This window comes from Myiozetetes cayanensis, unplaced genomic scaffold, assembly GCF_022539395.1.
Source record: "Myiozetetes cayanensis isolate MyiCay16 unplaced genomic scaffold, myiCay2020 scf5-8, whole genome shotgun sequence".
NCBI lineage: Eukaryota > Metazoa > Chordata > Aves > Passeriformes > Tyrannidae > Myiozetetes > Myiozetetes cayanensis.
The window spans coordinates 58,077,321-58,089,989 of NW_026087742.1; the positions used below are offsets into that span (position 1 = coordinate 58,077,321).

At 36.4% G+C, this 12,669-nt stretch overlaps 1 protein-coding gene across 3 annotated transcripts in view; it reads left to right on the forward strand.

The window, feature by feature from the left end:
• The window catches only part of DGKH (diacylglycerol kinase eta), a 162,553-nt gene extending 150,652 nt beyond the window's left edge, over positions 1-11,901 (forward strand). For all 3 annotated transcript variants that reach the window (XM_050331892.1, XM_050331894.1, XM_050331895.1), the window contains one exon: positions 1,249-11,901. In XM_050331892.1, coding sequence (XP_050187849.1) covers positions 1,249-1,338 — 90 coding nt within the window. In that variant the 3' untranslated portion in view covers positions 1,339-11,901. The remainder of the gene's footprint in view (positions 1-1,248) is intronic.
• The last annotated feature ends 768 nt before the right edge of the window (positions 11,902-12,669 follow it).

A 12,669-nucleotide genomic window follows, 5' to 3' on the forward strand; every position in this document is an offset into this window, starting at 1 on the left:
AGATAAGATTTCATTATCCACTCTGTATGAGACTAAGGTTTTCAAGCTGCCCAATTACACTCCTTTCCTTTTAATGTCTTTGAAATGGAAAAATCTTCCTATTAAAATGAAAGGGTTTCTATTTCAGAAAAATAGATAGTGAAACTTTTCTGTTTGTTTTTTTTTTTCCAATTTATTTAATCACTCTCTGTTTATATAAGGTTTATTCTACAAATAAGTAGTGTTTTACTCTGCCAATTGCTCAACATCACTGACACAAGGATTTTAAAGACTTTTTAGAGCTGGGTTTTACAGATAAGGGAAGCAGATTTCCACCAAACTGAGCTGAAAATTCATTAGTGCAGTGGGGAATCATTAGCACAGCTGGGCACCCCATTCTGCTTCTCTGACCACTGGACCAGTCAAAACTGAAAAAGGATGCTGCTAAAGATGTTACTCATACTGGAAGAAGTTTGCTGCAAAAAATTCCTGTCTGTTGTCTCATACCGAGATGAGTTCCAGAAACCAATAATAGAAACGTTTCAGCTGAAGTGAATTGATTTAGTGGTGGCTACAAGGAGACTTACTCTTGTGCTTTTTACATTTTCCTTTAGGATGTGACTGTCATGTCTTTGAGAATTTTTCTTCCAGCTCTCTAATCAGGAAGATCCATGTTAGCAGATGTAACCATTTTGGAATGAAAAGCAAGTGCTTACCTTTTCTATTGCTCTCTAAAGGAAAGTTGTCCTACATATCTGTAGCCGTTGCATCCACTTTCCCTTAAGAAACTGGGGATATGTGTGTTGATTAAACAGACATCATAGGGCCTGAGATCAAGTGACATTGCTGGGCAAAAGCTCTAATCCATTACATCCTACCAAGCATTTGATTGCTGTATTAGAGAGGAGGGGGATATTGTTCTTTTTTTGCCAGAAATTGTGAAGGGTTTTCGTATTTAGAAGTCAAGCCAGAGATGTTTTATATATGTATTGGGGTGCCTTGTGTTGTCAGTAGTGCAGGTAAGTAATTTTCAGTCTGTAAGACAGAGAGGGATTCATTGTATGCTCTAAGCAGTTTTTTTGTTAGGCAACACTTTCTAACACTTTCTGGTTACTCTTGATTGCAGTGAGCACGTTTCTAGACATCTGTTGCATAGATAGATCATAACCAATGAGGGGTTTTTTCAGTTTTTGTAAATAAACTTCCTTCTTTTCTTTTTTCTCTCTTTTTTTTTTTTCTGTTTGTTTGGGTTTTTTTACATTTCTGTAGGACCTGGGGATAACGAAAGTGGGCCATATGAAGCGAATTCTCCAGGGAATTAAAGAGCTCAGCAAGAACACCCCTTTGTCTGAAGTGTAATTATGCTGGTGCTTTCCTTAGAAGGAGAAGGGAAAGTTGCTGGAGAAGCAGAGCTGTTGCAGGCAGTTAGCTGTCTTTGTAGTTTGCTCTATGGAAGAAGAAGCACTGGTGTTTGTACAGGCTAGCATCTCTGAATTCTTCTATGGTGAAGAACTTGCTGCAAGAGTATGAAAGGATTTGTGCCAAAAAAAAGAAAAAAAAAAAAAAAAAAAGGAAGGAAAAGGTGATATGTTCTGCGAAGACATTTTCTTGATGTGCAGATTGGCCAGTTTGGATAAGCCCAGTTTGGTAAATCGATTGCTTGGTGGTGAACTGCGCTGACTGGAAAATATAATCAAGAAATGATTGCTTTGCTTACATGCAGCTCTCAGTATGCCTCTCTTTATGCTGCAGCAAGATGCCACTGTACAGCATGAAGTCGTCCAGTTATCCTTCCGAGGCACAGCTCCGTAAAACCTCCTGCGCAGGAGACCAAGAGGTTTTGAAGGTTCAACACGTGTGCCTGGCAGTGCCGCAGGTACCCAGCACTTGCCGGCCACACAGAAGGGGGAAGATACCTTGTGATACCATGAATGCAAACTATTAATGCATGGTGTGCCTGCCTGAATTGTCTGTCGTTCTGTTGCATGACACATCTGATACTTTAAACACTTGAACAACTTTTATATCAGTTTGAATGAGATTTAATTTATTACTACTTGAGTGTCTTTATTTTTTTTTTTTTTTCCAGTTTCAGGCACTTTCTATTCTTCAGTGTTGTGTTATGCCTAAAATGTGTTCTACGGCAAAGGGTGTGGGAACTTAGCATTTGTGCCATATTCAACAGATTATATATGATTGAAATACTGTACAGTTAGATTTTTAAATATATCATGTACAGAAGGTTTATCAGGTAACTAACTTATGAGAATTTTTGAAAGACTGGTACCTCACAAAAATATCAATTGGCTTCCTGCATGGAAAATGATAAAGAATTTTCTCATGGTGCATTTTAATATAGTTATTCAATTGTCTTAAACATCTGTAGCATATTTGAACTTTAAGGCTAATGGTTTTATTTATTGTATTGTTCAAAAAGCAGGTTAAAAGACTAATGAAATTTTTTATGGGAAAATTTAATTTTATTTATCATACATAAGGAGATTTAAAATGTAGCAGCTGATTTGATTTTTGTGGGGTAAGCTTTTACTCATTACTAATTAACTGCTAATTTAAAAACACATCTGTATGCATTTCTTTAAAAAGGCATCAGTTTGTTTCTTGACAGCAGTCCTCCATCAGTAGATCATTAAAAAAATTAGGAAAACCCAAACTCCAAGGTTTTACACTATGCATGCTAAGATGAATCACATGCAAGACAGTAATCCATGAGAGTAAACAGCTTAAAAAAATGAAAACCATCTTTGTTTAGAAATTGCTCTAGATCAGAGTTTGTAAGGTTATTTACAGTTTACTTAAATGAAACATAGGTTCCTAATTGAATTTCCTGGTTAATTTTTCACAAAAGTATTAATCTCGTAGAAAAATAACTTTTGGATATCTTCAAAAAAAATCCTACTTAGCTGCTTGAGGTGAGATGACATTCCACCACCTGACTGAAAACTTGCACAGAATCGCTGTCTCCTTGCTGTTCCTAGCAATGTGTCATTTCAGCATAAGGAGCACACTTGACTTCTACTTAATTGAGTAGCTTTGATGTTTGTTGCACGTTGAAGAGTATCTTATATCTACGTATGTTTTCCTCATAGGCAGCAAAGTAACATTTCATTTGTTTTATACCAAAGCTTATTTTCTCTGTATAAAGGGGCCAATGTCAAGTACTGCATCCTGGTTTTGCCCTTCACTTCATGTGATTGGAGTTGTTCCTTGGCAAGTAGGCAGGACTCATTCCTTGGAAAGTAAAATCTAGTCTCCTCACTGTTTTATGGGGAAAAAAAATCAGAAGGAGCAAAACAGGCTTCATTTATATCCAATTGTATTTTTTTGTGCTCTTGCCGCTATAGGTTCAACAGGCACCATTCTGGGATCTCTGTGGATGTAACTATTCCTGTAAAGAAACAAAAGTAAAAAGCTATGTTCTATTATGCTTTCCATAAAAAAACAAACCAAAATGCCTTTGCCAAATGATATGATTTTCATGCTGTTGTATGAAAAGCATATGCAAAAAAATGGAAACTTAGGTAAACAATGGAAAGTTTGTGTTTTTTGTTTTTAATTTTGATGTACTTGATATTCACCCCTTTAATGATGTTCAGATGACATCTGTCAAGTCTTCTTGAGTTTTATTTCCTTTTCTCTTTGGTTCTCCATAAGCTTCACTGTATTTTAATGTGTGGCAGCATTCTAGTATATTGACGTTACAGTAGACTACATAGTTCATCTTCCAGGTCAGTTTAAGGACATAATATAGAGAAGAACTGTCTTTGCTTTCCTGATTGTAGGATACAATCTCTTTACAACTTACAGCCTTGCTATGTGCAATGCATTAGGACAGGCTATGGAACAGGATCTCTTCAGGTCACTCTAGAAGTCTACGCTGAGTATGTTAAAAAATGAGAGCTGCTCTCAGGCAGGGAAAACGGGCAAATGTTGTTTGTAACAACTTTCTTATGGCACTCCTCAAATTACCTCAGTATAGGACAACTGATCAATGATCTAGGTATAGTTCATTTTTCTAAATGACCACCAAAGAATTTAACTTTGATTGTCCTAAGCAGGTTTTTTTTAACATGCGAGTAGAAAAAAAAAACCTGCATCATTTGTGCTGTATTTATTAGATGCCCAGGAGAGCAAATTTTATGCATCTCTATGCCTTAGACTTGTGGTGGCTATGAGTGCACATGCATCTGGCAGGGAGGCTCAAAATATTTTATGGGGGTTGTCTACTGAGGTCATGGATTTTAATTGTGTTTTCTAAAGACACAGGTGTGGCTTTTCTAAGACAGTGCTAACTCTGTCATGATTATTCTAATTTCCAAGTATTGTGTTTTTTCCTTACTGCTGTAAAAGTCCTTGCTCCTAGAACTAAGAACATGAATAGCTACATTTTTTTAATGAACGGTATTCTTTCTAATTTAATCCTGATGGTAAAAGTGCTTCAAAGCATACATCCCAGTATTTCAACAGAAATAAGGTAAACACATCCCTAAAAGGAGTTAGTTGTTTAGAAAATGAGTTATCATAATAGATCTTGTGAAGCCTGATTCAGCATGCTAGATTTATCAAGACTATCACTATACAAAGTTTACTGGGTGAAATTTTTTTTCCCCTAGTTAAATACATGAGATTTCTGTGGTCAGTCAGCATACATTAATATGTGAAAGGAATACAGAGTAATCTGAACTTTTTTTTTAGTGGTTGATATTCATATGGATGAAAAGCTCTGCATCTCAGAGAGGAGAAGATGAGAAATGCATGTTTTAAAATGGCAGCGGGTTACTAAACGCATGTTTCTGTTTTGTCTTTTTCAAATAGTATTTTCCCAGTTTACTGGATTCAATTGCCATAGCAACTTCTGATTCAGGTCATGCAAATTTTGCCTTTATAATTCCTAATTCTTCCTTCTTAGAAACTGGATGAAATCAAGCAAACTTGTTGTACATCTTGGGAATTTTTTACAACACTAAAAAAAACAAATTTCAATTTTTCTTATATAATGACAAGTACAAATTTTCTTTGATACATTTTTATGTATTTCTCCTTAACCATTCTTTTTTTTTTTTTCTCCTGCATGTCTCTTTCTTTCAAAGAAAAGTATTTTAAACTGGGAAGAGCAGTAAAATGTGAAGCATATGATCAAAACCCCTCCCAGACTATTTCAATCCAGTATTTCTTGTTTTGGGACTGGAGCAAACATGCTTAGTCCTGTAAATAAGAAATAGAAATCATCTTTATCTCTCTTTCCCTGACCAAAGAAATTTATGTTGCAGTGTTTTATAACTGTAATTCAAATGAGAGGAATTGATTTTTTTAAAAATAAAGGTCCGTTTCATATTTTACTATTCTTTTTGTAGAAAAATAGATAACCTGCCAATTTTACTGTTAAATTGAACTCAGCAATGCTAATTCACTTAATGAAAATTTCATAATGCCTTGATAATGAACAGGTATTTTTTCAAGGGTAAAATTATTCATGTTTTTCAATGCATCTGGTCTTCATTTTGGGAAGACTGGCAGGATACAGCTTTTTCACATGTAATGGAAAAGTAATACATAAAACAAACATGAGAGGATGTTCCATAGCCCTACTTTGTTAAAAACAGTTTTAAAACTAGATATTATCCATAGCTATAATTCCACAGGGGACATGTAAGACAAAAAGCCCCACAGTGATTCCATTTTGCTTGATACTTCCTATTAATGATTGCATTACTAACGTTTACTACTGTTTCTGCAGTTCTGTCTCTGTGCCCCTAAGTATTAAGGTCTTGCACATAAGTTCAGCAGTTCTAGTAACTAATAATTAGCATTGCAAAAAGTCTTTGTGAAAGGTCAAGTCACAAGTGATGTAAATTGTTGAGGATAACCGAGCAATTTATTTAACTTACAACCAGGAAATGACCGTGTCACTCATGAGTAAGTAAGAGCCACAGAAAATTATATGAGCAATTCTAAATTTATTTTTCACCCCAATAGCATATGTACCTCTCAACTGCAGCTCTCCCGTATTTTTTTGATTCTGTTTTCAAGGGTCGTATGTTTTGTGGTATGATTTTCGTGCCATCAGGGTTTGATGCTGCTGCTTCTAACTGCGAAGATTTAACGTTTGCAGGTAAAGGAATGAATTTTTGATGACTTAAGGAAGCTGAGAAGTTTGGACAGGATTTAAAATATCTCTGCTGTCTCTTCAGAGAAGAATCAGTGGGATCGGTAAAGCATCATTTAGTAATTACCAGTAGAAAATCTTTACTGGTTGTTTGAATTCCTGTATTTATATATAAAATATCGTGTGGAACTTGATCTTTTTTACAAAAAGAAATTTTCTAGTTGTTTTCTACTACTGTTGCATTAGCTTTAATAGCTCTGTGAAGTGTTAGTTTATATACTTGAAATTCTCATTTCTGCCATACAGAAGCCCAGTCTGTTTCTCAGAAATTATAATCCATTTGGAAGCCATCTGGAGACTTTCAGAAGACTATTTCTGTAGCCAGTTTAGCTAATACCAAAATTCAAAGCAATTTCTGTAGGCCTAATAGTGATTGCCCTTAATATTTTAACTGAAAAAAAATTATTTTGAAGGGTTTGTGGGGTAGATGTAGATGGTAGAATTACTTATTTTAAATGATTCACAACCTTGTCTCCCAGTTGACAAAACTTGATAAGCTCCTTGATGGGATTTTTGCATATTATATATTGCTTATATTAGTGAGGGCAGAAGAAGCTGGTGCATAATTTATGTTTAACTCCGGTCATGTCTTTACTAATGTTCTCATGCTGCTTCCCAGCTTCTGTGTCTGGATGACATCCCAACTTCTTGGCAAGATGAGACCCTTGCATGTCTCTCTACTGTTTCTGTTTAGAAGAGCTGTACAGGCAGGCCAGGAAAAAGCTGTTGAGTGCTCCAAGATCAAGACTGACCAAGGCTTCAGGCTCCAAAGCCTAGCATAGCCATGGTGGACTAAAATCCTTTAAGTTATACTCTTGCAATCCCTACTGGAAGCCCTCTCTAATAATTAACACTAACTGGCTGGAATGCCCTTGAAAAGAGAAGTGTTTTGGCTAACTCTACCAGCTATGTAAGACTATTGAAAATAATGAAAATTATGGTAGCTATTAGTAGGACAAGTATGCAAGTGACCAATCAATATTTTATTCTATGGAAGAAATACTTTGGAAAAATCTATTTATTGTATGATTCAAAGACTACTGTTAGGATTGAAAAGCTACTGAAGACAAAAGCAATATGGTACAAAGTTTAAAGTAATTTGGAATTAATTTTTTCCAACATCATTGCAAACAACTGTTTTAGGAAGCTGGGTTTGATCCAGGTATAGCTAAATGAGAGCATGTGAACTGGAAGGTGAAAACAGGAAGAAATACTAAAAGTAAAATTGGATAGTTTGTTTTCTTTATGGAAACTCTGTGAAAAGCCAAAAATAAAATCTCCACAGTGCCCCAAATCCCTACTATGACTATTTAAAGGGAATTAGCATTTTAAGTCCCAATTTTATGAAATTAAAGTATTAATTGGATAAAAAACATTTTAGTTTAATTAATAACCTGTCAATGTCATTAACAGGGAAAAAATTATAGATATAACTATGGTTTTCTCCTGGTACTAGTTGAAGTAAGCTCTGTTTAGGACTAAATTCTCTTTGCAGTTACAGTCAATTATATTGTGAATGGGAAGGCTGAGGAAAGGTGTTTGAAGCTGTGGGAAGGCTGAGGAATGCTGTTTGAAGCTGCTTGGTTTTGATTTTCAGTGAGGGAGAGCACGTGTGCTGACAAGTAGAGTTTAGGGCCTCTTAATGAGAACTTTAAGGATACAAGATTTTCCACTTGGACAGTTTAGGAAGGTTTACAACCAGTGTGCAGGCATGCAGATACTGTGAAGGTTCCTAGCAGCACTCTGCTCTCCCAAGGTGCCATCTCTATATATTGAAATAGGCATTTGGGCTGTACCACTTAGCCAGATTCCAGAGGATTTTCTATAGGCATCTGTCACTTGTGGTGTTGTCCGTACTTTCCATCCTGGTTTACTGTCTCCTTAAATTGTGCACCTTGAAAAATGCAGTTGTCCATATATGACAAAAATTACCATTTTTTCCCTAAAGGAGCACAGCTTGGGAACCTCTCCTGAAATAATTTGTTTCATTAGCCACCCTTTTACACCATATCCTTACAATCCTAAAAGAGCTGAAACATGTGACCTCCCGAGAACTGCCAGTTACCTTAGTAATTTAATAGTCTTGCATGTGGAGGGGATCATCAAAGGGCAAGGTAATATTTGCAGTGGCAGACGAGATATGCAATAGATGGGATTTGTACATCAAGAGTACAAGCTGTTGTGGTGCTTCTGAAAGGTGAAGAGGGCCTGATCGCTGCACCTCACCTTGGGTGCTTCTTTGTTGCTGTCACTGCACACAAACAATTTCATATCATCTAATACTAGCAGCTACTTCTCTTAATTCACAGTGCTGGCAAACATGTTAGTTAGTACTAACAAACTTCTCACTGTCGCATCTGTATGTCTAGAGCAGGTATCTTTAAATGTCAAGCACTATGGAATTGCATGAAAATATTTTTAGTGTATGTTCTGGCATTTAAAAGAGGTATATTTCATCTAAAGGTTCTGAGAGGATTCCAGCCCAACATGAGTGGTTTCTGTTATTAGCCAGGTTTGTAACTTAAGCTAGTAATCGAGGCAAGTACAACTGTTAGTTAATTTTATGATAACATCCACTTAATGCGCATGAGTGAATGGATAAAGTGCGTGTGGAAGTGTTGCAGAGATCTTAATTTTCTGCATAACTCATATATTTGGGTCTGAATAGCAGTTTGTAGCAAAAAGCTGAAACACATGATTTCCAATTCAATGAAAAGGAAAACATAGAACTTGATTTGTACTGGTTCAGATAAAAGTTGGTGTGTACTCAGTAGTTTCTGCCCTTTGTTTCCCCTTGTTCTGGTTCACTCCACGAGAAAATTCATCGTCTTTGCAAACATCTGTTTGGACTTTGGCATGTACTTGTCTTTAAACAGTACTTTAGTCCTCCTTGGAGCTTGTTCATTTATTTCTATTTTAGCCTTTACATGTAAGCCTACAGGTGACTTGGGTAGGGGGAAATTGCTCCTCTCATAAAACCGATCATCAGATCGATCATTGCTAGACTTTTAAATGCCACACCTATGAATGTTGTTGTCTTGCCAGTATTTGCGTGCGGATGTGTGTGGATATGTAGTATCTAGTTTGTAGGGTGTATGTGCAAGCACACCTGTACATATATTTGTATATACATACCCTGGTTTTGCCCAATATAATGACACCAACCTGTGTGTAGAGCCAAAAAAACCTTAAAACTATACAGTGCTTGAGATGCTGCATTGTTTTTATTATAGTATTTTTTATATCAGATGAATTTCAGGATGTTTACAGATGCTTATTAATATTTAAATTATACAATGGAGTGGCAGGATGCTTATGATTGTTGTCAGCTAAAGAATTGTATATGATTCTGGGTGAAATTTTGGCTTTTTTGAAATCCTTGGCAAAACTCCCATTGATTTCACTGAGGCCAAGATTAAACCTCTCTGAATCTATTGTTTACTGGCTATTTTCCTACTGTGATAATTTTTTTAAATGAGTGAAATATATTTATTTTTTCCCAATGTGAAATCTGCAGTTACTATTTGGATTTTTCTACAGAACCTGCAAACTACAACATAGGTGGGAATAAATGCCTCAGAGAATGTACAGGATTTTTCACTGATCTGGTCCTTGAGTATGTCTAAGAAAACACCTTCTGAAATAACTTTTGTAAGATTTAATACAGATCTAAGAAGAGATTACCTTTCATACCTCTCTCCACAAAGAGGGAATGCAATGTGGCATGTGAATGTGAAGAAGTATTAATCGATGAATAAAAAGTAGTCCTGTCTGATTTGTATACCTACTGATTTCATGCAGTTCACCTGGCTCTGCGGAACTGGAATGAGACACTTGAGGTACCTTATCCAAAAGTACCTTATTGGGAAAAAAAAATGTTATACAGTAAGTATGTGGCTTTAAACTTCTCATCAAGACATGGAGGTATCTTCAGAGCCAGTCTTTTGAATGACTTTCAGTATTTTATGGATGAATTAAAATGATGAAAATATAAAGTGGTAAGGCAAATCAGACAACTGCTTGACATTAGAGAAATCACTTGTCTAGACACAGAAGGATCAGTACTTTAATAGCACAAGGGAGGAAAAACACCATAATGCAGTGCTTCCTAAATCCTTTGCCAGGGTATCTTTTAATTGTGTGTGCTCAAAGTGTATTCTTCCTGTAAAAAGACATAAGGCTGTGAAACAGCTAAATAGATGCATCCTAATTTCTTCATGTAAGGCTAAAAATATAATTTTCAAACAAGAGCTATCATGCACTTTGAAATATATGTGTTGGGAACAGGTAAGTTTATATCCATCATAGTCCTCCCAGGGATGGTCAGAGTTGTAAAATGAGGTAGTTATGCCAAGGTTATCAAAAGAAATAGCAAGGCAAACATACTTCTTCGTGAGGCTCTTTCTGAAGACATCTGTGCAAATGCCCACCACTTCCAGGAATCTTTTCCTATGATTTTGTTTAAGAAAGGATCATATTCAGATTCCCATTCTTCCCCTTTCTACTAAGGAGGGAAGTATGCACCTTGGTTGAACTTCCCAAGAGTTTGTTGGCTTCAGGAACAGACCTCAAAAGAATATAGAGTTGAGGCAAACAGTAGGCTTGTGGAGGATACACGGGGTTCCACCTGGGCTCACTAGTCTTCTAGTGTGGATCCAATTACAAATTTGTGGGGAAAAAACTCCTGCTATGCTCCTACTCCAGTTGGTGGCAAGCCTCATGGTTGCTAGTGGGAGCAGATGGGCACCCAAGAGAGCAGACACCTTTCCTTCTGCATGTTGGTTATCTTTCTGCAGTTCTAATCAGGGTTAGAGTTCAGGACACATGTATATTTGTCTGAAAGGCCTTGTGATATGTGAGGAAATGAGGAAGAAGTGGCTGGAGGTCTGGATTCTGCCTTTTCTTTCCTGCCATGGAGCTGGTGCAAGACTGGGGGTAACTCAGTTAACCTTTGTGTGCCTCACTTTCTCCACCCGTGGGAATAAGGATGCTCTTCACCTCTGTACAGCCCCCTCAAGACCTATAGGAGAGCAGCATTATATAAGCAGCTAAGTTTTACTGACACTATTATATGTAGTATAAATAAATTACTTTTGTCCGTAACACTCCAAGAATTGCTTTTCCTAGTTCCAGTTCTCTTTGATGACCTACTACGTCCTGGATAGTCAGTTTTGAAGCTTAGCAGTTGCTCTAATACTTAAAACTACACACATAGCAGGCTCTGTTTGCTGCAGAAAAGAGTAAAACTTTAAACTGCCTGACAAAACTTGCCAATGAAGTATATCTAACAGAGCAGGGGTGTAACTTTTGGCTTTATTTACTTGTAATAATGGTAAGGAACAGTGAATTTTGTTTGTTTACATACTGTTTACAATGGCACAGTTTTATTTTTAATATATAAAAACAACTGAGGTATTTATTGCATATACTATTTTAAAGATGTTTTATGTGTTTTCACCTTTGGAATATATTGTTACATTTCTTTGTACAGATAATTTGGGTGGCTTTGTTAATATAGCTAGTAATTTTTATGACTACTAAGTGACCAGTTTTCCGTGCCTTTTTATTGTTGGATGCATGATTACGTATTTATTATTGTATGGAAGTCACTGAGATGTGTATTTTTGTATTCTGCTGGAAGCAATGGTTGATTTTATTGTACATGATAAGAGATGCCTTCCATAATGGGCACTCCTATGAGATCTTCCTTCTCAAATAAACAGAATGCATTCAATGTATGTAAGACCTTGAAATCTTTTTTTTTTGTGTGTGTCTAGAAATCAGTGGAAATCCTTGAACATCATGACACTGAATTTTAGATGTTATCCACTCAAAATATGGGCTGCTACCAATGCCATCAAATCCAAACCAAAATTCCCCAAGAAATCAATACAATGGCAAGTCCTTGGCATGGTGTAAGTCTTTGTAATTTAAAAGAAAACCTCTGTACGTTAAAACTAAATAAAATTTGGATGAATTACTGTCGAGCAGCATTTCTATTCAGTCTGCCAGAGACTGCCTGAAAATCATTTTAAATTCCAGGCTTTGAATACAGCTTTTGTACATACTTTATATGGGTATGTGCAAACCCACATGTAAGTAGGTCACTGTGCACGTAAGTGTTTACATTTGCAGGGATCTTCCACGAGATCTTGCTGGCATACAGTGTATTAAGCGTAAAAACAGATTTGCATTTGCATCCATAGTAACAACAGTGGTTAGAATATACAGTAGCGTCCGTTTTTCCAGGGTAAGTGTCAGTAAAGCAAACACATTTTCCCTAAGTAGTGTAGACTGTACCTCTCTTAACACCAACCCAGATAAACACTCATTTGAGTTGATTCCAGAGGGCAGTTCTGCAGGCAATCATCAGCTACTGTGCTATAGGTCAGTGAGGTACTAGGCTGGTACTTAAGACATGATGTGAAAGTAACTACAATCAATGGCATATAACAAAGGGGAAAAAAAGTGTGTAGGAACCTAAGTCAGTTCATGAAGGCAATAAT